The sequence below is a fragment of the Glycine soja genome, chromosome 9 (assembly GCF_004193775.1).
Source record: "Glycine soja cultivar W05 chromosome 9, ASM419377v2, whole genome shotgun sequence".
Classification (NCBI taxonomy): Eukaryota; Viridiplantae; Streptophyta; class Magnoliopsida; order Fabales; family Fabaceae; genus Glycine; species Glycine soja.
The window spans coordinates 43,256,690-43,280,091 of NC_041010.1; the positions used below are offsets into that span (position 1 = coordinate 43,256,690).

Here is a 23,402-nt window from a genome sequence, read left to right on the forward strand (position 1 = left end):
CTCAACTGAATTGAAGAGAAGCAAAATAGCAAGAAAGATGCGATACTAAAATTGCAACAAATGATTCAATCACTTCAGTCATTTGTTGTAGGATTACCTTTTGTGGAAAAGTCATTGGCTTTTTGCTAATGCGTAGACTCTTTCTTTTAATCTAACTTTCAAACTAGTCTTTTATTTTTGTGTCTTGAATTGTACTTTGGATTTGGTATACCTGAGATTCAAACTTGTATGTATTCATGATGAGCTCATGGTTACCTGAGATTCAAACTAATTTTATGTTTCAATTTTCGTTTCTTATTGGAAATTTCATGGTATAGTTCTAAATTTTTATGTTCTAAAGTGATATTTTTAAAATATAATTGGAGAAAAAATATACAAATAAAGAAAATGTAATTATTTAATTTTGAATAAAAGATTTCATAAATGAAAGAAATCTAATTGTTTAATTAAATTACAAAATTTTATTTAAAATTGAAGAAATTTAATTGTTTTATCCGAACATAAGATTTTAAAAATGAAGAAAATTAATTTTTTTATCCAAAATAAATGAAAAAAAAAATTTAATTTAAGCAATTAAAATTTTTAGAATTTAAAATTCTTTAGAATTCCAAAATCTCCCATCCAATCACATACTAATGGTTTCCTTTCCTGGGATCTCCCTTGTGAAAATTTAAATTAATTGGTATTAACAATTCCTCGAGCATAAATTTTTAGATTAAACGTCCCTATCTACATTAATTTTCTACTAATAAGACATTTGAAAAAAAAAAAAAAATAGCGTTCAAGTATCCTTTATGATACAGCAAAAAAAAAGTATGCTTTATGATGCAATTATTCTACTTGAACCGTCATGGTTGTGCAGAGAAACGTATTAAGAAATAAAGACCTCCAAACTACATCCATTAACAACTTTTAAGTGCTGCATGACATTGACATGTGAATAATCATAAGAAGTTCAAAGCATCTTAAAGTGCCATAACTGGCCCACAGATAACGGTAGTATGGTTTCCTCAAGTACACCTTGTCAAAGAGGAAAAAAAATGCAAGGGAACAAGGTACACTACCAAATTTCAACAACGAGTGAACTGCTTAAGACTTTTATATTATTTATTATTACATCTCTAGGCTTCTTCCTTGGAGTAATGGAAGATAACAAAAGAAAAGAACAAACTTGCACTGTCAACATCTAAGTTAACCGTTATAAAGTGATTACAAATAAATTGATACAATTTCCACTGATGTCAGTGAAAATAATCTGATTCTAAGATAATGGCCTAGATATGATTTAGTTATCGTGCCCTTTTGAAAAATTTATCACCTTTCTTTCCCATAACACCGGATGGAAGAAGTGATTTGGTATCTGGGCTCCATCTCAACTCCTTGAGAGTGGTAAACAAGGTTGCAAGCGCAGGAGAGATCTCACTGTCCTTTATATTCTTACATGTCACTACTCTGAGGCTCTGAAGCTCCTTCCACGAATGAATCACACACTCCAAACCTTCTGTTGTTAGCAATGAGCACCCTTCTACGTATAACAACTTTACCCGCCTGAAAAAGAACAACAACAACCATCAGTTCATACATAAATCCCAAACTATTCCAACTGCGTGGAGGAGGCACTTCCATAATCCACATAGCTTCTCAACTAACAACAGCAAAACAAGATTGAAAAAGACAACAAAACTTTAATTATAAATATATGCATCTCAATGTCAATTGGTTGCAGCCGTAGGTTTCAAATATATTAGTAAATCCAGAATATTATAGCAGAACAGAGAACCACTTCAACCACGTTGTATCCAAAGGTTAGTTGCACTTTACAAACTTCTAATGATTACCCATGGGAGTACAAATAAAAATGAAGCTAGAATCCTATTATTATTCATATATACCTACATGACTAAAGAAATTTCAAGATCAGTTAATGAAAAACAGACATAAGAGAGTATGGCACTGTCTGGAAAAACTTGTAAATAAGCACTAACAGAATAAGAAAATAAACTCAACAGATAAAATTAACATGTACAAATTTTAAATGTTTATTGAGAAGTTTATTCAGACAGGACCATAATAGCAAGTTGTATCTAAAAGAGAACATGAGCAAGCAATTACCTGCAAATCATTGCAAAACTGAAGATGCTATTATCCAATCCCCAGCAGTCCTGAATAACAATCTCCCTAACAACCCTACACACAGAAAACAAAGCGGCAACGCTCTTCTTATCCCGCAACTGACATTTCTGCAAATGCAATCGGTCAAGCGCGGGGCAACAGCCCAAATACTCCTCCATACCCGGATTGGGATCAATCCTCTTGCAAGACTGAAACCTCAAAGTCTTCAAATTCTCGCAGAACGAAATCGCAGCGAGCCACCCATCACCCATCCTATGATCAGAGAAGGTCAACTCCTCCAGCATTTGGCAACACTTCCCAATAGCCTTAATCCCATCAAAGCTCCCTTCACAGCCACTAAGCTCCAGCTTTACGAGCCTCTTGCACCCCTGAGCAAGAATAGTCAACCCAATATCAGACACCACCGAATTGTAGAACCCATCAACGTGCCCAACGAGCTTCAGAATCTGCAGATTCCCACACGCGGCGATCCCGCGGAGAATGTTGTCGCTGCAGCGCTGCAGTTCGAGTACCTGCAAAGTGGAGCACTCCTCGGCAACGGTGAGGAGGCCGATCTCGGTGGCGCCGATGACATGGAGGCGGCGCAGATTAGGGCAGCCGGCGGCGAGGGAGGTGAGGCCGTTGTCGATGACTTGGAAGGGGAGCATGTTGTCCTCGCAGAAGCACCAATAAGGGAAAGAGTCTGAACTAAGATGCATGGATATGACTCGGTTTGTTAAGAGAACGTCGGAATATTTGGGGGAAATTAAGGCGGCGGAGAGCAGGTCGACGTGGTTGAGATTGGGGAAGCGGTGGATGAGTCTGCCGGAGAGGAGGAAGTTCCAGTCGGAGATTCTGAGGGAGCGGACGAGGCGGCCTTGGAGGTTGAGCCAGCGCTTGCAGACCAGAGAGTTGGAGTTTCGCTGAGTGGAGGAATCGGAGACTAATGCAATGATTTTGAGGAGAAGCTCGTCAGATAAGAGAAGGGTTCGATCGGTGATAGGAAGTGGGAATGGGGAGAGAATAGGGTTGCTTTTGTCGGTGATGCCAGGAGAACAAGAGAGGGACTGGAGCTTCATCGCCATTACCATTTGGTTTAGGGACCAACGTTTCTTCAAGGGAGAGTTAGGGTTAGGGTTCTCGTTCTCCCACCGAAACGACATCGTTCTGAGCTTTGCTTCCTTCTTTTCCTGGTGCAGCGTCGGAGTCTCGAGTTTATTGTGTATTGTTGTTTATTACTGAATTCAACTGCGCGCTTTTTAGGAGCCAAGCCAACGCCAACGGAAATGGTCTCTCTCTCTCTTTGTGGGACTCAGATTTTGAATATTTGCAATCTTGCGAGTGCTGCTTTTTGTTTTCTTGTGGTTGCTTCTAACGGCATATAAACGCACAACAGACAAAATTACTTCTTCGGAAGGACTTTGCTTTCCTCTTTATATAATTTTTTCCTCATATGAAAAGGGACTATTGATAGGGATATAGGCGTTTTGGGCTTTACAGATCAGAGACTATTTGGATTGAATCGGTCACACGGATACTCGTTCGCAAGCCACCAATGGAGGAGTAATCATCGTTCTAAGAGAGCCAGTAAAAATTTCCAGCTTTTGTTACTCGATTTTAAGGTAAAAAAAAAATTGTTATTTTGTTATAAATTATAGTTTGGACAATAACATAGTAACGGCAGGGTTAAGTGAAAAGTTCGGTTTATAAGTAATTGTTACTTGTTAGGTCTTTAAAAACAAACAATATATTAGATCATTTTTGTTAGATTTTCATAACTAGTTCAAGGAGGGTTATTAATTGATTAACAGTGGTATTTAGCACTAAAATTGTCATTACGAATCTCTCAACAAATACGATTAGAGAGAGAAAGAATATTACAAAATAAAATAAAATAGTGTTAGTTGCTAACACATGATTTATATTCTACTTATTAAATATTCGGCGAAAGAAATCACATCTCATTCCAAAATCAAAATTGATAATAAAATTAAATAAAAGCATGGAGTAATACTTGGCATCTAAACTAAACCCCGCCTGAAAGCTAAAAGAGGAAAATAAATATTACACCTGTTCCTACTGTAATGTATTTTAGGTAAATTTAATTACCTATATATCCTAGTGAATTCCCATCTAAACTTTTCATTTTGTGAAGACGTTTTTTGTTTGTTACAAAGGCTAAGTGGAAACATGTTGAGGAAACCGTTCAATCGACCAATTGGTTTTTTAGCCACCATATTGGTCAATTAAAATAGTTTTAATTAAATCTTTAAGACATTTATATAATTAATTTATAGCATAAAAATATAATTAATTTGGTAATAAAAATATTTACAGCCATACGCTAACACGCTAATATTTGAGGTCATATTTGGACTAATATAAGAAATGCTATTAGTCAGTTTTTGTTGTTGAATGACATTAGTTATCAACAAAATTGTTTGAAATAAGATATTATATAATGAAAGAAGCAAATATTATTACATTCTATTTTATCTAATAATTCTATTTTTCTCCACCAAATAAAAAAATCACTAGCAATTCTAATTGAAGAAAGGAGAGCAAAATATAAGATTAACTTAAAAAAAAACTGACAAAATAAATGTCTCAAATTGTGTTCATGTGTTATATTTGCTTTCTTGAACTCTAAACAGTTGAATATATTATGGTGGCAAGATTTGATTCCACCAGAAAAGATTTAATATCGAGAGTGCTGTTGAAGTACACAAGAATTTCTTATTTGAAAGGCAAATTTATGTTTTTTTTTTTTCACCAATCAAAGCGAAGCACTTACCTGGAATATACTTTGAACGATTAACCTATACATATTTACATTACATAAATAAAATGTATAAATCTGCCTTAAGCATGCCCCTCACAAACGCCACAACAAAAAATAAAAAGTTGAAGTAAATAATCATCAAATGAATGGACATGATTAAACGCAGAATCAAAAAATACATTTTCATAGGGTTTCCCGATGCCATAAATTAAGCAAATTACAAACGATCAAGAACGTGGAGCGGCCATTTGCATCTTCTTTATCCTGTCCCCTGCCCTCACCGAGCTGCACATTTAGACAACAATAATACAGTCAAGACGGGATTTCCTATCATTAGATTGAAATTTCAATGAACTAGGCTACTCAAATGCCCAAGCCCAACAATCATGAGACCTAGGTCTAAATTTTTTTAAATCACTGCTATATATACATACTGCAAGCTTAATGTGCACGAAACCACCGGTAGGAGAATTCTCAACGTTGTTATTGTTTGCAGTCATCACTAATAGAATTTCCTTTTTTTCTATTTTTCTTGTTTTCTTTGATTATATTTGTGAGTTCGTAAAACCTATTTAAAGTAATATATTTTAGTATAGTACAGTACAGTTCTTAAAACTTACAAGCCCAAGACAACACAAGAATGTCTTCACAACAATAATCATGTCTATTATTGAAACAAATACCTAGTATCATGCGGAGTAATGAATATCCACTGTGATCCATGTGCCTCAGCAAAATCAACTAGGGTGTCCAAGCTGATTTTTCGGCTTACTGCATCCTGAAGATTAAATCCAAATCCCATAGTAGGAAACTTCATGAGCAGATTTCTAAATTTTATATAAAACAAAGTAACAAAGTACAAACCATAGTTATCAATCCGGGATAGTAGCTAACCTCAACAACACTAAAGCAGTATAGCGGATAGCGGGATCACCGCTATTTTGAAATTTCTTATACAATTATATAATTCATACTAAATACACATAAATGCTCAAAGATTAAAAAAAGATACTCAAAAATCTTGACATGCTCATAATTAACAATAAAAACTTATAGGTTTTGGCACTAAGCAAACATCAAGTAAATAGTAACAAAGAATGCCATGACTAACCAAAAAGATACAGAGAAGGAGTGAATGGGTTAAGGTCTTTAGTATACAAATGCCCAAAAACAAGACCTGAGAGACAGTAAACAGAGAACAGAGACTAATAGAACAATGAGAAGCGAGAACGAGAGAAAATAGTAAAAAAGAACTCAGAGTAGAGAGACAAATACACAACAGATTATCAGAAAACAGATTGATGAAAGAGAACAATGAGAACAAGATTACAAGAGAAAACTGGGGGGGAAGAACAGAGAACGAAAACAAGAGAGAAGTTAAAAAAGAAGCCAGATGGGTTGCCTGAGAGTCACTAGAGGATCACAGGGGTCGTGCAGTAGTCACAAGGTGGGAGAGGACACAAGTGAGGCATGATAGTTGTGAACTTTGAAAGGATTTTCTACAAGTTAAAACACTATTTTTACCCAAAACCACCTCCATAAAATGCCCCTCCAACTGAAATACAGTAGGCCATTCTCAGGATTTTGGACACCATCAGCATAGCAGTGTTATAGGGCCAGAAAAGACCACTATGTTGTCCCTACAGTGAAGTGCAATGCTTTGCAGTGCATATGTAAGCAACAAAAAATATAGCACTATAATTTAAACTATATAAAGGCAAAACAATGATAATGCTAAATTAATCGTAGCAAACAAATATACCATGAAGACATCAAATTCATCCATTGCTCTAAAAGGGGCCTCTGTCATTTCATGAAGCGCCAATGCAAAGCACAATGTTGAAAAAGAGCGCTCGCCACCTGTTTATAAAAAAATATATAAATATACACATACAACATAAAATGACAATGTTGTAAAATATGACGTGTTAAATAAATTGCCAAACAGTTAAATAAAACTCAATCACTAGAGGAATGCTATGACTAGTTTATATTTATATACAAGAATAAAGTAATGCATATGCAGACTGACAGATATGAGATTATGCAAGCCATTAGAAGACATTAGGGCTACAAGTCTGACTAGTAATGGGTTTGGGCCTGCACAAGTAGTACTAGTAATGAACCAAATTAATATAAAAAGGTGAATTGGGTAACAGTATCTGAGAGAAACATCTTAATATCTAATATGTTGTTAGCCTTCATTCTTTCTTTTCCCTTTTCCTAGGCTAAACCCTAATGACTGTTTCCCTTGTCCATCTGCTTTGAAACTTGGAAATTAAGGAACCAAAATGAACCAATACATTTTATCCAACAAAAATATATATCTTCATTTTTCATCCTATGATGGCAGCATATTCATCATTATTCTACATCGAACCTGAAAGCCCCCTAGTGTCTCGAACAGCTCTGTTTGATGCATCTTGTGGCATTTGTACCTATAAATAAAAGAAATAAATTAAAATTAAAATAAGGAAACAATTTAGTAACACACTGAAATCTAAGAAACATGTTTCACCAAGTACAGACTAAAGCTTAACATATAACACAAATTAGTATTTATTTACTTCACAAAAAAAAAATAACTATAAAAATTTTGCATATTAGAAAAGGCAGGGTAATAGATGTTGCAAAGAAATATTTTTAACAAAGAGTAACTTTACCTCAATCATTAAGGTTTTATCTTCATAGTTAACTTTGATAAGTCCACTAATCCCCTTCTTTCTCAAATGGCCATTAAATCTGAGCATGAAGATGATTTCAAGAAGTCAAGGTTAGAAGAAAAACAAATCCTTGTGACAATGGAATACCGTTACAAGATGATATATGGTGAAAGACATACTTCCAAGAAAGCTGGTGCTTCAGATAAGTTGCATTTCTCTGAAACTTTCTCTTTCGTAACTCTAAGGCTCTCTGGCAAGCCTGAAACAAGATACGAAAATTTATTCCATAAAAAGCATTAAAACAAGGGAAAAAATCACCTCAAAAAGCATCTGCAACAAATGAAGAATGAACTAATAAAAAAAATCTAATCACACTTGAAAAAGGAGATTAAGAACTAATACTATTTTCTAATAATGAGTACAAGGATATTACAAGTATATGTTATATACGAGACTAATCCTAATATTTAGAGGCTATAATCTTGCTGTCATAATTACAGTTTAAAAAAGGAAGGGATAACTACAAGAGACCCAACTGACTAAAAAAATCAGGAGAATCAGTTTCTTGATTGCTATCCCACTAAATCAGGAGACTCAGTTTCATGATTACTCTCCCCCAAAAGATATTAATTTATATTAGCTTTTATTCTAACTATTATAGCCTAGAAGACAGTGCATAGAAGCAAAAAAATATGTTGAATTAATATATGTCATGAAACAAGTCAACCAACTATCTTAAGAGCCTAAGCTTTTGGGTGAAAGCACATGAATGGTTTTATATTTAACAAAACTAATGCAAGAGCCATTAGGGTTTGAAGTGCGGTAATAGGCCCTATATCAAGTATATAGAAGAAAAGGGAGGAGAGGGTCTGAAGGAATAGTAAAAGGGGGAAACAGGCCAAAGAAACAAGAGCCGTTGGTGTATGAAAGAAAGAAATGTGTAACAGCAACTGAGAGGGAATTAGAAGAGAGAGAAGAGGGGCATAACAGAATGGACAGCTGGCAGGGGGAGGTTGGAGGGGAGGATACGGGAATCAAGCAGCAAGAGGAGAGAAGGGAGTACATTGGAGGGAGAGGAAATTGGTCGGGAGCATCATTCATCTGGAGAGTAATTTGGTTGGCCAGGCTGAGTAAAGAAACGGGTTTTCATCAGGAAAAGGGGGCTCCTATAGTCTATATTTCTTATTTTCCATTGGAGCAGTGCTCCAACCAATGTTCATTTTCCATTACTGTTTCCCAAATCTTGTACTGTAACAGGGATTTATTCCTCTGTTTTAGCTCGTTCAGTGTTATTATATCCCAGTTTTTCTATTCATAATTTTGGGTCCTATCATGCGGACACTGGACAATGCCGAGGCAGCAAAGGCCCATCCTAACTAATCCAAAAGCTAAATCTTTTGGGTGAATGCAGACAGGTTCCTTTTATCTAACAATACCCATAAAATTGCATTTATGGTAAGAATAAACAAAACCAAAAATTACATACATCCAATTTCTGTCGAAGAGTTTTGTAAACTTGCTGCCTTTTTATAATCTTACGCTCTTTTTTCTTATACAGCATCCTGAGATCATCGATTGATTCAGAGTACCTACAGAGGGAAACCCAAAAGGAAGAAAAACATTATAAAGACACACATACAAACAGAAGTACTGCTCGAGCATAACATGACAATGTGAATCAATATTATAATGTCATGCCTTTGGCTCTCACGCCTAATTGTCTGATTTAGTCTTTCTAATTGTGCACTGATTTGCTCTGGGGTATTCCCTTCACAACCGCTTAATGAATCAAGTTCATTCAGGGAGCAAATTATGGAAGCCTTTTCAACACTTTCCTGCAGTTTAAACAAAGGTTGGTATCAGAAAGATGTAGATACTAATGCATCTTCTATGAGTTATATTACATACTGAGTTATCCCATAATGCATATGTAAATCCCATAACTTATAGGCATTAAGAACTTAGTGAAGTTATCAGCAGATTTCTTCACACACACACAGCACTCATATAATAATAAGCAAGATGATCTTTCAATTCATAACATTTTACAAATAAATTTGAAAGAACCAAAGGAAGGGGTAGATAAGCAAAATATAAATTATAAAAAAGGTTGCACTATTCAAAATATTACCCCAATTAGACTGACAAACAAAATCATTGCCTAAAAATCCAGGGTCTACAGATACTAAACAGAACGTGAATCTGAAGGATATTACAATAAACAAACTCTAGTGCAGATTAGAGATAGCTGGATATATGTCTAAGAAGCTTGTTTTTTTCTCTCCATCTGCTAGAGGTTTAAAAAGGATAAAAGGTTCTTTTGGGTAGTGCACTTCTTATGGCAGTTTCGAGTATCCAGCTGGAGCAAAATCCCTGAATTATAGCCACATATTTCTCCCTACACAACTAACATGGGACAGGTTTGTTTTCTTATCTTCCTAAAAGGTTTTGGTTCATCAGGCTTCTCAAGGGTGCTTCCTTGTCCAATATGCAATGGGAATGCCTTGCTCCTCTGAACTGACATATTATCTTTTCTTTCAACTGCTTCTCTTGGCCTCTGTTCCTCCGGCAGGAACATCGCTCTTCTGATGGATTATGGCATAGAATAAGAATAGGGCTTGCATTACAGCATTAGGAGTAACAGGATATTTATATTAATCTGGATTCATTGTCACTTCAGTATGTAATTTGGAGCAAGCTAAAAACTTATGGTCCAGTTCATTGACCAAACACTTGCTTTCACATCTAATAGAAAAAGTGATAAGCATATCAATAAAATGATGGTTCAATCTAAAATATTTACATCACTAATCTAAATCAAAATGCACCTTGCGCATCTTTGTAAGCTCCAGATAGTGTTCCTCTGCCTCCTCAATATCAAGTAGGACCTTGTTTTTCATGATACCCTCATAATGATCCTTTGCCTGTAAAATATTTGTAAAAAAGTCAATGCAATTTAAAAACAAAAGGATAGAATATATTTTCAGGTTTTCACTAACAAAAAAGATAAAACCTTTTTTGCTGAATCCATTTCTTTTTCAATTTCTACAAGTTCACTCTCAGCTTTCTCATAGGAAGCAAATTCACCATTCGCTGATTCTACATTTTTATGGAACCCAATAGAATACGCATCACATAACATTTCTACAATTAAATAAACATAACTGCATATGATTACACTCACATAAAGCAAATAACTAGTATTATATCATACCACACAGTTTGTCAAATTTGACTTTAAGATCATCTGCTTTTCCTGCTGCTTCACACTCCTTTTGCCGAAGGCCTTCCAACAAGACTTTCTCGTCTTTTATTTTTTTCTGGATCTCCTAGTGTTCAATTAAAATAAAACATTGTTTAAACTTAGAAACAAAATATTACATTTGCAAAATGCATTAGGGACCAGTAGCATGTTTTGGCACTAGGTATAGCAAAAAACCTCAGGGAACCAAGATGCATGTTTCAGACAACTCTACAATTCCAGTCAAGTGTACGTAATTGTTTGGTTTTAATGTCTCCATATTTAACAAATTGATAAGTTGACTTCATTACTATTTCTAATCCTTTACGACAATACCCTTCCTATGTTATAAATTCTCTAATATTTTCATATGCATCTACAGTTTGAGTGCAAGTCAAAAGCAGTCGCAAAAAATTTACTGTGCAACTCATTTATTTTCACATTAGATAGATTCGATTATAAGTTTATTCCTTATAAAAAAATTATTATTTGCTTATATTAACAAATGCCTTGATGTAAGGTTGTCTTCGGTTTTTTATTCTTTCTAATCTTCTGTTCTTGTTACCTACCGTTAGCAGAGAGGTGTAGGGCAAAAGACAACCTCCTTAAAGTTTCATCCCTCATCTCCCCCCCCCCCCCCCAAAAAAAAAAGCATGAAAAGAAAAGAAAAAAAAAAGTAAACAGAATAGTTTTGACGGCATGATTGTGCCTTCACCAAACTATTAGCATTACTGCTTAGAACAAGTAGAATGTCTAGTTTAAGAATGGAATGGATAATAGAGAACTAACTGAAATTTCTTCAATGAGCTCATCAACAGAGGATAAAGGTGTTGCACTATTTTTAGCAGTGTACAAATCCATTTCTTCCTGCTCCAACACTAGCTTCTTAGAAGTTAAACTTTTATCTGCATCTACACATTGCCTCTACGAAGAAAGAAAACAAAAAAGTAACAGATGAAGCACACATAAGTACATATGGAATATATTAAAAGCAATAAATAAAAGTTGATGATTCTTTTCTTCAAGCATGAAACATAGTTTATCTTAGCCATTTTAGTATATTTTGTTAATATCATTTACATTTTAGAGGATTTAGAATTTTAGACAGAAAATATTTTAAGGTCCTCTTACAATATGTTCTCTTTGTGGCCTTGTGGCAATCATGGTCGTAGCTTATCAATGGAGTTAGTTCTATGGGATTTCTTCAAGCATGAAACATAGTTTTATCTTGTGGTAATAAATAAAAGTCAATGATTCTTTTCTTCAAGCAGTACAACATTGCTAAATTTATTTCAGAAGGTATTTAAAAAAACATTTCAATTATATAACAATTTAAGCAATATTTTACCTTGATAGAATTCATATTCTTGTCAAGCTCCTCAAGCTTGATCTCTGCCTTTCTTTTAATATTTTTACAGCCATTGGCTTCATTTTTTACATCAGACGCTTCAGCATGAAGTTTCTTAATCTCATCTTCAAAAGAACCACAAAGACGACCAGTTCTTCGCCTCATATTTGGTTGAAGAAAATTCTGCACTGGACCTCGACAAAACCTAAAAAGAACTTAGATTAGGAAACCCAGCTCCTAACTTATTGGCAATGGCTTTACATGCATACAGTAGAAATTTCCAACAGTCTGAAGCTTTGAGCCATACTATTCCAAACTAAAACTTCTGTACCAAATCGACGACAGGGGTTGGAACTTGGATACATACTGATGCTTTTGGTATTGCAAAAAAATGGAACATCTTAGAATGTGGATTTTGGTCTAACTCAACCCCAAAAGCTAGCTCTTAGGGTGAGGGTTGCCCTCCACTTATATACTCTATCTTGGCACTATCGCTAGTCAATGAAGGACTTGGATTTTTTTCAATACACCCCCTCACGTCCAAGCACTTTTGAGCTTGGCGTGTGGATAACATGGTGGGTGACCCTTTGAATGGATCTAGGATAGGCTCTAATACCATCTTAGAATGTGGGTTTAGGCCTAACTCAACCCCAAAAGCTAACTCATAGGGTGAGGGTTTCCCTCCACTTATATACTCTATCTTCGCACTATCTCTAGCCAATGTAGGACTTGGATTTTTCCCAATAGAACATATCCTCACGGACAAGTGTTGTATTTCAACACATCAGTAGTGCCTCGGAGCATAGCAGCAACAGGGACTGAATCCCAAAACACTTTATCACTGATGCTCTTAAGATAATATCAAGGAATATTGACTAATCATGCATATTGCAAGAAAGACAGCAGCTTTATAATAACTAAGATAAATAACCTTATCTTTTTTTCATAGGAAGTAAAAAGATCAGAAAAGGAACCCCAACACACAAGAGAGGCACTCAAGAGATGACCATGGCCCAGAAGCTGCAAGAACTCTCATGCCGAGGTCTCAACAGTTCAACACAAAACTCAACCAATAGATAATGGAACCCAAGTGCTGGTAAAAAAGCAATTTGTCATCTCTAAATGTAGAACTTTACTTCAATTGTGTATTTCACTCAAATGTGTTGCATAAATATGATTCTCTAGTAAGTAACAAATTATCTATCTACACAACAAGAAGTGCACCTAGGACACATTAATAGCAATGTCAATTAACATTGACTTACATTCTACATCCATCTTCTGTATAGGCCTCCTTCAAATTTCGAATCCTTCGGTCAAAGACAACCACTTTCCCAACTTCATAATCCTTAACAAGCACTTGTCTCTCAACATTTCCCTAGAAAAGGAATAAACATATTAGAAACGTTTAACAATAAACCTGAAACTCTTTTTTTTACAGCAGGGAAATAAGAGAAAGTCACCAGATAATAACAGAAAATTAGAGCTCAATTACAAAGATAATTAATGTCAACAAAAATTACAATAGAGCAATTAAGATACCACTACTTCCTAAGATGCATTGAACCTAGCTATACCATGTATCTTGCCTACTAGGAAAACATTAAAGAAGCTCTTATCTCCTAAAATAGTCATATTTCCAACAGACATACTAGACAATTAGATTAGGAATGAATGCATTGTGGAGAAAGTTGGCTAGAACCTACCAAAGAAAAAATGGTAAAATCTTGCGTTAGTTGATTCGGGTATGCATGAAAGAGACTAGTAGAAGTCCCAGTAAGTTAAGTAAATCCAATAATGGGTAGCCCTATGGAAAGTGGTAGGGGGAGACAAAAGAAAGCTATAAGTGAAACCATTAAGAAGGATTTAGAGGTCAACCATATATCTATAAACATGATTCCAAATAGAACATCATGGCATCATTTAATTCCTGTAACCGTCCTCACCTGGTGGGAAAAAAATTAGTTGTTGGGTTTCAATATAAACAATAAAAACCATGTAATTTTTGGGAGACATTTAGTTGTTGTGTTTCAATATAAACAATAAAAAACGTATTTGTGATTACAAAAAAAAAAACATAGTTATATATTTTAGTGACTTAAGACTATCATAGCTACCCAATGTCTAACATTTCATTAAAAGAAACCCATAAAAACACCTGCCTTTAAACCAAGTAGAAGCCAAAAGCTTAATATTATATAATAATGAAGCAACTGCTCGTCCAGAGATCTCTTAAAGATTTGAGAATTACAAACGGACCACATACACAAAAGAGAGGCATAAAATTGCCACAAGAATTTGGCTTCTTTTTCTTCTCTCAGATATAGTAAAGCAAGTCAACAAGTCAAAGGACAAAGGTAAAACTCAGTTACTCAACAATCTCCAAAAATGCCAAAGAATTCCACAAAAAATAAATGTCTATAACAATTTAAGAACAAATGGAGCTAACTGAGGATATAATTAATATGCTACAATAGTTAATAATTGACATGATTGACGAAGAGCTCAAAAAATATATATATAACTTCAGATAAAAGAGTTTATAACAAAAAAGATTTAAAATAAGGGGGATAAGATATCCTCCCAGTCCCAGAACAACACTAAGTAAAGAATGGGAAAGAACAAAATAAAGAAAACATAGTCTCAAAAGATCTTTAATTTCCTTTCAATAAGCAATAAAAAATCATTCAAATAGGATATTACTTTCAGTAGGCAAAGATTTGTCAATTACATGATCCACTAAGACATTAATCACAGTTTGATTCTCGCATTGTAAGACAGAAAGAATTGATGGATGTTCTGTATCAGGAAGCATGTGCTGTGGTATCGTCAACCTATACCAGAAAGTAAAAGAACAAGATCACAACTAGATATAACCAAAAATATGAAACATAAAAGAACATGGCCAGGCAAAGAGATATTGAGCTAACACTTTACCTTGGGATTGAAAAATCATAAACAATAATTTGAAGGTGACCAAAGTGTGCTTCCTTCGCACATTGTTTCAGAAGACGACAATCCGCATGATCAGTCACTATAAAAGAATTGAGCAATCTCCCAATAGCATGTTCTACGGCAAGTGCCCATTTATTACCATGAAGAAGCTTCTGATAAACCACAAAAACAATCCAAAATAATAATTTGAATGGCAATTAAGTAATTAACATGCAACACCCATTTATCAACTTTAAGCAACTTCTGCTAAACCATAAAAAGCAATGTCAAATAATAATTTAGTGTGGCAATTAAGCAACCGCCTAAAGTTTAATTAACTGACAAAGCTAGGAAATAAACTTGAAAATGGCATTACATCAATTAGAAAAATTGGGATAAAAAGCATTAAACACGGAGGAGTAACACCTGCACAGTTTAACTAATACAGCCTGGGAAGTGAGAATATATTTGAATCTAAATTCTAAAAGGGGAAGAGAGAGAGAGAGAGAGAGAGAGAGAGAGAGAGAGAGAATTACAGAGCAGGAGACCCCTAAATCTTAGGGCCAGAAAAACCAAGGAAAAAAGTGAAATGCAAAATCTGATACCGTATGTCTAACAAATAAATCCAATAGAAAAAGCCATGGGCATAAACCCAAAAAGAATCGAATAAACCATCTTATCCCAAATATGAGACACTGGAGAAAAACATTGACAAGTGAAATTAAAATTATATAATTATATCAGTGTATTCATCTATTTCTTCCACTGAGAAGAGGGCAACAGCTATCCAAAGACAGATACATCATTTGATTCAAATCAACAGACTCTACATAAACCGAGAAAGCAATGTATAATATATGATATGACAAGAAGGCATTACAAATTATATTACCAGATGGGCACCGATGGGACCAATTGGAGGCATCTTAAACCTTTGGTGGTAGTTCTCAATTATACGTAACAAATCTAACACTTTATTTCCTCCAAAAACAGTAATCTGCTTCCAGAATAAGATTGTCAAAGTCATTAGTCATGAAATAATGTCCTTAGCAACACTAAAGCAAAGAATTTTTATGAAGATTTCTTTAGTCTAATAGATCTAATGGAAATGAACAAAATACATAAAAATGAAAAACGAAAAACCAACATTTTAAGCTTCATAAAAAAAAAGTGCTAGATTCATCATACCTTATTGCTTTGATTTTGTTGAAGACCACGAATTTGACACATCAAATCTTTATAACTTTTTTCATGATCATCGATCTATGAAAAGCAGATGAATTAAACTAATATAACGAATCTTACAATAAACAAATTTCAAAAACTGATGAGCTTCAAAAAGATATTAAAAAAACAACTCTGCATCAGAAGATCTTGCACAGCACCACGTAATCAGAAAAAATAAATAAAAATTTGAAGGTGGGACACATCTGAGCCAAGAGTAGCAACAATATAATGCATTAAATCAATGTTGCTTATGTCTCAAAGGTGAATTTCTTCAACTCTTCAACTTCACACAACAGACCATTAAATGAATTCTAAAGTACATGTATTAGCAATTGCTCAAATTATATAGATCGACTTTATTGAAATTACAGTCATAACAACTCTAGATACTTCTGTAAAACATATTTTAAATTATTTTCTGCAGGTTTGGAGTCCAGACCGAGCTTCTTGGATTCAGAAACAAGCAATGACTTCTCTGATCAGACCATTTTCTAATTTCTATATCAAAAGAACCATTTCTGACGAATGGTTGAAATTAGGAAGTGTAACAGTGAAAAGATAGCAGAAAGGCAGTGTGTGTGTGTGTGTGTGAGAGAGAGAGAGGTGAGTATCAAACAGAGAGAAGAATCTCTGAATCTAGTAGAATATGTAAAGAACATGTAACAATTCTCAAATTTTAATTGAGGTTAAAATCGAAACCATAAATATAAATGTGTTTACAAGCAACCAAAGAGAGAATAAGGATTATTACACAATTTGAAAGCATTAATAAACAGCACACCTTATCAGCTATCTTTCGGATTTCATCCTTTTGCCTATGTATGTTATCCAGTAACAAAGCTTCTTCTTCTTGCAATCTGAAACAACAAAGGACTATTAGGAAGTGGAAGCTCAATTTCAAGTAAAACACAAATATGAGAAACCACACAAGTAAAATCATAACCTCTTCAGCTTTGACTCAGCTGCATGAACCTCATCTTTAAGCCCCTTCAGTTTCTCCTCCATGTTAGATTCTTCAGCCTGCATTATTATGAAAAATGATAGGCATTGAACTTCTTTGTAAAAAGGAAATGGCACTGTTATCATATATGAGCAATTTCAAATTGATGAAGCAGATCAAAAGTCAAAACCATGGTACAACCAAAAGGACGAGTGATAAACATTAAAGATAATTTGATACTGGTTATGAAAAATAAACAAGCAAATGAAACAGTAACAACTAACAAATAGGTAGTTGACGTTGAATACAACATATATAAATAAATATATTATATGTCATACATCATAATTCCTTCAACAATGTACTAACCAAAAAATACAGCACATTTTTCCACCAAGTTAATAAACTCAACTGCCCATTTTCCACAAGCATACTTAAGTTTACAAACCATTAGAGATGGGTAAAACATAAAAGTAAGAGTTTATTTTGCCATGAAAAGAAAGAAAATTTAAAACAGCAAAATTTCAAAATCTTATAGGTTTTAAGACAATGATAGGCACCCAATAGTAAAGGGGTATGTGAGGGAGTTTAATAAGTAATAGAAAGGAACTAACTGAAAAATGTAAATAAAATGCATATAAAGAGAAATAGCAAAGAGTCAGTTGGTTAGACACTAAAGGTTCATTAGGAGAGCAGGGTTCTCTCAAAGATGCTAGGCTGCTCTTGAAGTTACACTAGTATTTGTGTTGGTCATGTTGACCTTGTTCACTTGAATAAAAGAGTTATTGGGCCTCTTTTTGGATCCAATTCTGTATTATGTTCTTATTTCAATAGCAAATATTTCTCAAATCTCAATTCAAAGAATCAGCCTTTGGATTCACAATTTGATTCATATTGTAGGAGTTAAGTCTATTAGAGTATTGTATAGAGAGGTGCAGTATTCAACTGCACTCTCTCAAGTTAGTAGTTAGTAGGATAACTGTGGTTAGTTAGCACAACACTGTGTCAGTTTGTAAAGTTAGTTATTGACAGCTGGTGACAGTTGTCATAACTAACTAACTGAATCCTAACTACCTAACTGTATTGTAACTAACTTCCTAACTCTATAAATAGAGTGTTGTAACTCAGAAATCAATTACCCAATAATATTTTCCCATTTCTTCTTTTGAAGTTTTATCTTCTCTTCCTTCTTTTCTATGATCTGACTATGATCTATTAGATTTCTAAAACTTAGAAATTGGGCTTACGGTTTAACTCAACTTCATAAACCCCATAAGGCGACTTTCCAACAATATCCAAATTTAATTAAAAGCTGTCAAAAAGAATTCAAGGAACCAATGAAGAAAGGGAAGTGTTTCACTAAACAAAGAAAAGAATCACATGTTTTGACACTTTCACAAAATTAATTGAAAAACTAAATAAAAACACCACAAATAAAACAAAGCAGTGGCAGAGATAAGAATAAGGAATAAGAATAATAAACTAAAAATATTATCCGAAGCCAGGAACTTGGAGAACCTGAGAATTTTTTACGTGCTGATCATGGATATCCTGTACTTGTTTTTTAAGCTTTTCAAGTTGATTAACCATCTTCTGTATGTTGCTGGTTTTGCATTTGCAGTCTCGCTCAAGTTCAAACGCCTCTTTCTTTGCCTTCATGGAGGAAGATGCATTTGCCACAGTCAGAATATAAATATAAAGTATGAGTAATAAAAATGAAAAACAAGATAATTATTGAAATATATAATAGTCATTTGCAGTCTCCCTCAAGTTCAAATGCTTCTTTCTTTGCCTTCATGGAGAAAGATGCATTTGTAACAGACAGAATATGAAGTATGAGTAATAAAAATCAAAAGCATGATAACAATTGATGTATAAAATAGTCGTACTAAAATGGAAAGTATTCCAGACCAACTAGTTCAAGTAAAATGACAAGCATATAGCTGAATTAGGAGTATAAATTGCAGTATGAAACTTTCATGTAAATATTGTTCAAAAGCATTTGACAAAAGAGGAATTAGGAGTAAGACCACCCACTTCCAACATACCATGGACACAGACTGGTTTAAATTTTCCTTCATTTGATTAACTTGTGATGTCTTTGCAAACATACTTTTAATTTCCTCTTTCTTCTTGGACCAGATTTCCTCCAACTTTTCAACTAAATGCTGCAAAAGAAATTAGAGTCCAATTTAACACTAATAGAATATACACAAAAAAAGAAACAGTGAAAATAGCAATAAAAGATAATGACGATAATTGTATTCATAGTGAAGGCCTTCACAAATAACATTTTACGTTAGAATATAGGGATAATATCCAATACTATCTTGTATTAGAGATATTCACTTTATGTAAATATGTACATTTAAGTTTACATTACACTTTCATTTCATTGTAATTTCCTTTACATTTCCTCTGTTACAGAGTTATTTAGTTTGTCACGTAGTCTGTTAGTTGCTGACTCAGGAATGAGTCATATAGCTTACATATAAGGTTTCACTCTCTGTACTTTGAACTAATGATAGTTTTACAGTTCACTTTATCTCAGTATCGTTCTCTATCCTGTTTGTTTTTCTCTGAATTCTATTATGGTATCATAAGCTTGTAATCGATCCAAGACATGCCTTCTCCCTACACGATCCCCATATAACAAAACCCCTCACATAATTTGCTCATCCCTTTCTCTCTCGCCACCTCATCATTATTTCCCTGCATCTTATTCTTCCAGACCTATACTCTCCATACCATAGGCTTATGCTGCTGGTGTGCAATCTGACCAATTGCCATATTCTCATTTAAGGTCCTAACAAACACTTTTATCGATGAAAATGGAAACCAGTCAAATTACCATACTATGAGTTACGACTAACCACATATTCAGCAAGACCATATGTAAAATTCTTATCCATCATGAACCCATCTAGATTTTAAGTTTTCAATGTAGAAGCCACTAGCAGTTCTTGCCAAAAATGAGAATTATAAACAAACACCCGATGAAATTCCTAGATTTCATTTTCTACTGTATACAATCTATGATTCATGTTAAGAATACAGTATGGCACATAGGTCGACATACCAGTTGTTGATCAATCTTAGCCTGGCAGGTAGGTATCCGATTCTTCAACTTTTCAATCTTTACATTTTGTTGCTCCAGTTGCTCATCCACATGATAAACCCATGACCATGCAAGTTTCTTCTTTAACTGCTGAACCTGTATGGATATTTGTTCAACATGTTCCATATTTCTAATTTTAACTTGCAGCTCATTAAGCTCATTCTCTATGGGCCTTATTGCAGTCTCTAATTCTTCAACTACTAATTGTGCAGAAGTTATTTCATTGGAAATGCTTTCCAGAAGATCATTGACTTGCTGAAGAAGCGTGGCCTTGTAAAAGAACTGATAAATAAAGTGTCAGTGTTGCTTCTTAGTAAGGCTTATTGAAACAACAGTATCAACATGAAGAGATAACCTTAAATTTATCCTTGTTATTCCCAGAATGCAAAAATTCTCTGCTTTTGTCTTGACTCATAATTACACATGGATTCTCCACGTCAATCTGCAAAATGAATAGATTCAAGAAAAGTTGTAAGAAAAATAAAATCTCTAAAAAAAGGAAATAAAGGCATTGCTGAAGATTTATTTGTTATTAAGTGAATGCAATGATAGGGGATCTAACATTTAAGTATTTAACCATGCATATGCAACAGAGGCTTTTGCACAATGAATTCAACTAAGACAGCTAAATAAAATAGGTCACTATTCACGACCTAATCACAACTTATAAGTACATCAGTTCTTCCCAGACATCAACCTTTGTAAAGATAACTTGGAATTCAAGCATGCCAAAAATAATACACTTTTAAAATTCTCATCATGCTACAATGCAGCAGCAAAGCATAAGAACAAGTTCATAAGATGTTCCATCCAATTAATACAAGTATTATAGGAGAGAAAGCTTACATTAAAATGTTCAACGATTTCTAGAAGATCTGCTTTCCGACTGACAACCTTCCTTCCTGTCAACAATGTAAAATAATGATATTCATTCTTTGCAAAAACAAGATGAATTACAGTCCTAAAAGATCAAAATTGCAAATGGCACCTTTTCTACTATGGCTAGTGTTGACTCCATTCCTAATCTAAATCTCTAATCTTCACAATGTCCTTTATGTCCCAAATTTGTTATTCCATCAGTAAATTGACACATGACCTAATTTGTTTGGCTATTTTTTAATTCACTACTCGCTTTTCAGGAGTTGAGTTCGAGGAGGAGGATTGTCAGCGCTAAGGGGGTTGATGACCTCTATCTCTTTGAGGATGAAGTTTTTTTTAAGGAAAAAACTCTAGGTCACCCAAGATTTTTGTACTCGAAAAATTTATTGACATGACTTCTTAAAATTAAAAAACTAAATGCATTTTCTTGTGAAGTTTGTCAACTTGCAAAGCATCATCATTCCTCTTTTTCTCCTTAGCCTTTATAAATCTAGTCCATTCACTTGAATTCATAGTGATGTTTGGAGACCTGATTAAGAGCCTACACCAAACGGGCCTTATATCTCATGAAAATTAATGTGCGGTCAACTAAAACATTATAGCAGTAAGTAAAAAGCTTAGAACTGAAAAGAAGTACAAACACGAGGCAACATACCTTGGTGATCTTTTAAAGTAGTAGAACTTGTGGATTCAGATATCCTACGTTCTACAATGATAACAGGACCATATATTTCAGGTTTAAAAGCATCCTCTCCTTCATTTTGAATTTCAACTTGGATGACAGCAGTACTATATAGAGACATTAGCAATTCTATGAGCAATGTGAACAAATATTGATCATTCAATCCAATGATAACAAATGGCAGACTTACGTGGCGCCAGTTTTAATGAAATCCTTCAAAGTGGAAGCCCTTTGAGTCCCTTTGGCTCGACAGCCAAATGCAACACACAGTGCAGTTAGGATTGCACTCTTACCACCTGTAAAGGCCAGAGCCAAACAAACACTGAATATTAAAAAAAAAAACAGATTTGTTTGTGTATTAAAAAAGAAAAGAAACACTGACTTCCGTTTTGACCGGTGATGAAATTGACGTGGTTTCCGAACTCGGTCTCGTGTTTGGAATGGCACATGAAGTTCTCGAGTCGAAGTCGCTTGACGATGCCTGCGGTGGGTTGATGAAGAGTGTGGGAAACCCTAGAACTGGATTCCCCCATCGTTCCTGCGATGAAGAGTGTGGGAAACCCTAGATAGAACTCAGAATGAATTGAAATAGGTAACGAATGGAGTAAGTGAAGGAAGAAGAAAACGACGCGACTTACGAGGCAATCAAAACAGTGTGGAAGGAAGAAAGGAAGCGAAACTGCAAAAGACTGGCGGGAAGGAAAAAGAAAGGCGAAGGCTTAGAGCTTTAGCTATTGGGTTGGGTTGGGCTCTCTGTTGGGTTGGGCTCTCTGCTATTGGGTTGGGCTCTCTGCTATCTACTTGGCATTTGTTTTCTGCACTTTGCATCTTGATTCTTGCACCTCCCATTTTCTTTGTATGGACAAAAATACTCATTTTACTAGAAATCCACACTCTGGAATGGTCATTCTGAAATAACACGTAATGTAAAGTTAAATTCCAGAATAGCAATTACATAATGTAAAATTAAATTCTGCAATGTAATTTTTACATTCCGGAATAAGGTGATACCCTTACCCATTCCCCTTTACCTTCATCACAACCCCACTCACCAAAATCAACAGCCCCCACAACCTAATCCCCAAAGCCTGACACTTTACAATGGTGTTGGAGGAGCCACGTGAAGGTATTATAGTGGCACGTGGTGGTGCGATGATGTTGGGTGAGGCACAGTGGTGGCAGATAGAGTTATTGATTATATTTGACAAAATTAACTGAAAAGTTAATTGGTAGTTGAAAATTGAAAAATTAACTTATTAAATTATAAGTATTTGATAAAAATAATTATTGAAATAGTTAAAAAGTGTAAAATGATTGAAAAATAATAAAATCATGATTTATTTTAAAAATAGTATGAAATTTGATAAATATATTAAGGATAAAGAGAAAAAAAATATAAAAGATTAGAAGTTAAAAGTTAACGTTTAAAAAATGTTATTTCAAGTAGTGTTTCAAAAAGATTAGAAACTACTAAAA

The 23,402-nt window shown here is 34.4% G+C and overlaps 2 protein-coding genes across 3 annotated transcripts; both read right to left on the bottom strand.

Moving 5' to 3' along the window:
- Window positions 1–1,068: 1,068 nt before the first annotated feature.
- On the bottom strand, window positions 1,069–3,594 carry LOC114366937 (F-box protein At5g07670-like). Its single transcript, XM_028323975.1, has 2 exons — window positions 2,113–3,594; window positions 1,069–1,548 (listed from the first exon to the last, which is right to left on the bottom strand). Exons 1-2 carry the CDS (start codon window positions 3,273–3,275, stop codon window positions 1,290–1,292), a joined length of 1,422 nt encoding a protein of 473 aa, XP_028179776.1. The 5' UTR covers window positions 3,276–3,594; the 3' UTR covers window positions 1,069–1,289.
- Window positions 3,595–4,828: 1,234 nt separating this feature from the next.
- On the bottom strand, window positions 4,829–22,673 carry LOC114425045 (structural maintenance of chromosomes protein 6B-like). 2 transcript variants are annotated; one of them, XM_028391784.1, is made up of 29 exons: window positions 22,565–22,673; window positions 22,309–22,464; window positions 22,117–22,222; window positions 21,900–22,033; window positions 21,212–21,267; window positions 20,721–20,807; window positions 20,327–20,647; window positions 19,296–19,415; window positions 18,766–18,900; window positions 17,251–17,327; window positions 17,089–17,164; window positions 16,269–16,343; window positions 15,973–16,077; window positions 15,084–15,253; window positions 14,878–14,980; window positions 13,412–13,524; window positions 12,147–12,351; window positions 11,588–11,722; window positions 10,772–10,886; window positions 10,571–10,656; window positions 10,386–10,481; window positions 9,256–9,392; window positions 9,044–9,146; window positions 7,737–7,816; window positions 7,558–7,636; window positions 7,275–7,332; window positions 6,657–6,754; window positions 5,578–5,672; window positions 4,829–5,179 (listed from the first exon to the last, which is right to left on the bottom strand). In XM_028391784.1, the coding sequence occupies exons 2-29, from the start codon at window positions 22,457–22,459 to the stop codon at window positions 5,122–5,124; spliced, it is 3,174 nt and encodes a 1,057-aa protein (XP_028247585.1). In that variant the 5' UTR covers window positions 22,460–22,464; window positions 22,565–22,673; the 3' UTR covers window positions 4,829–5,121. The 2 variants fall into 2 exon arrangements, with proteins under 2 accessions (XP_028247585.1, XP_028247586.1); XM_028391785.1 differs by having other exon boundaries at window positions 22,309–22,488; window positions 22,565–22,624.
- Window positions 22,674–23,402: the final 729 nt, after the last annotated feature.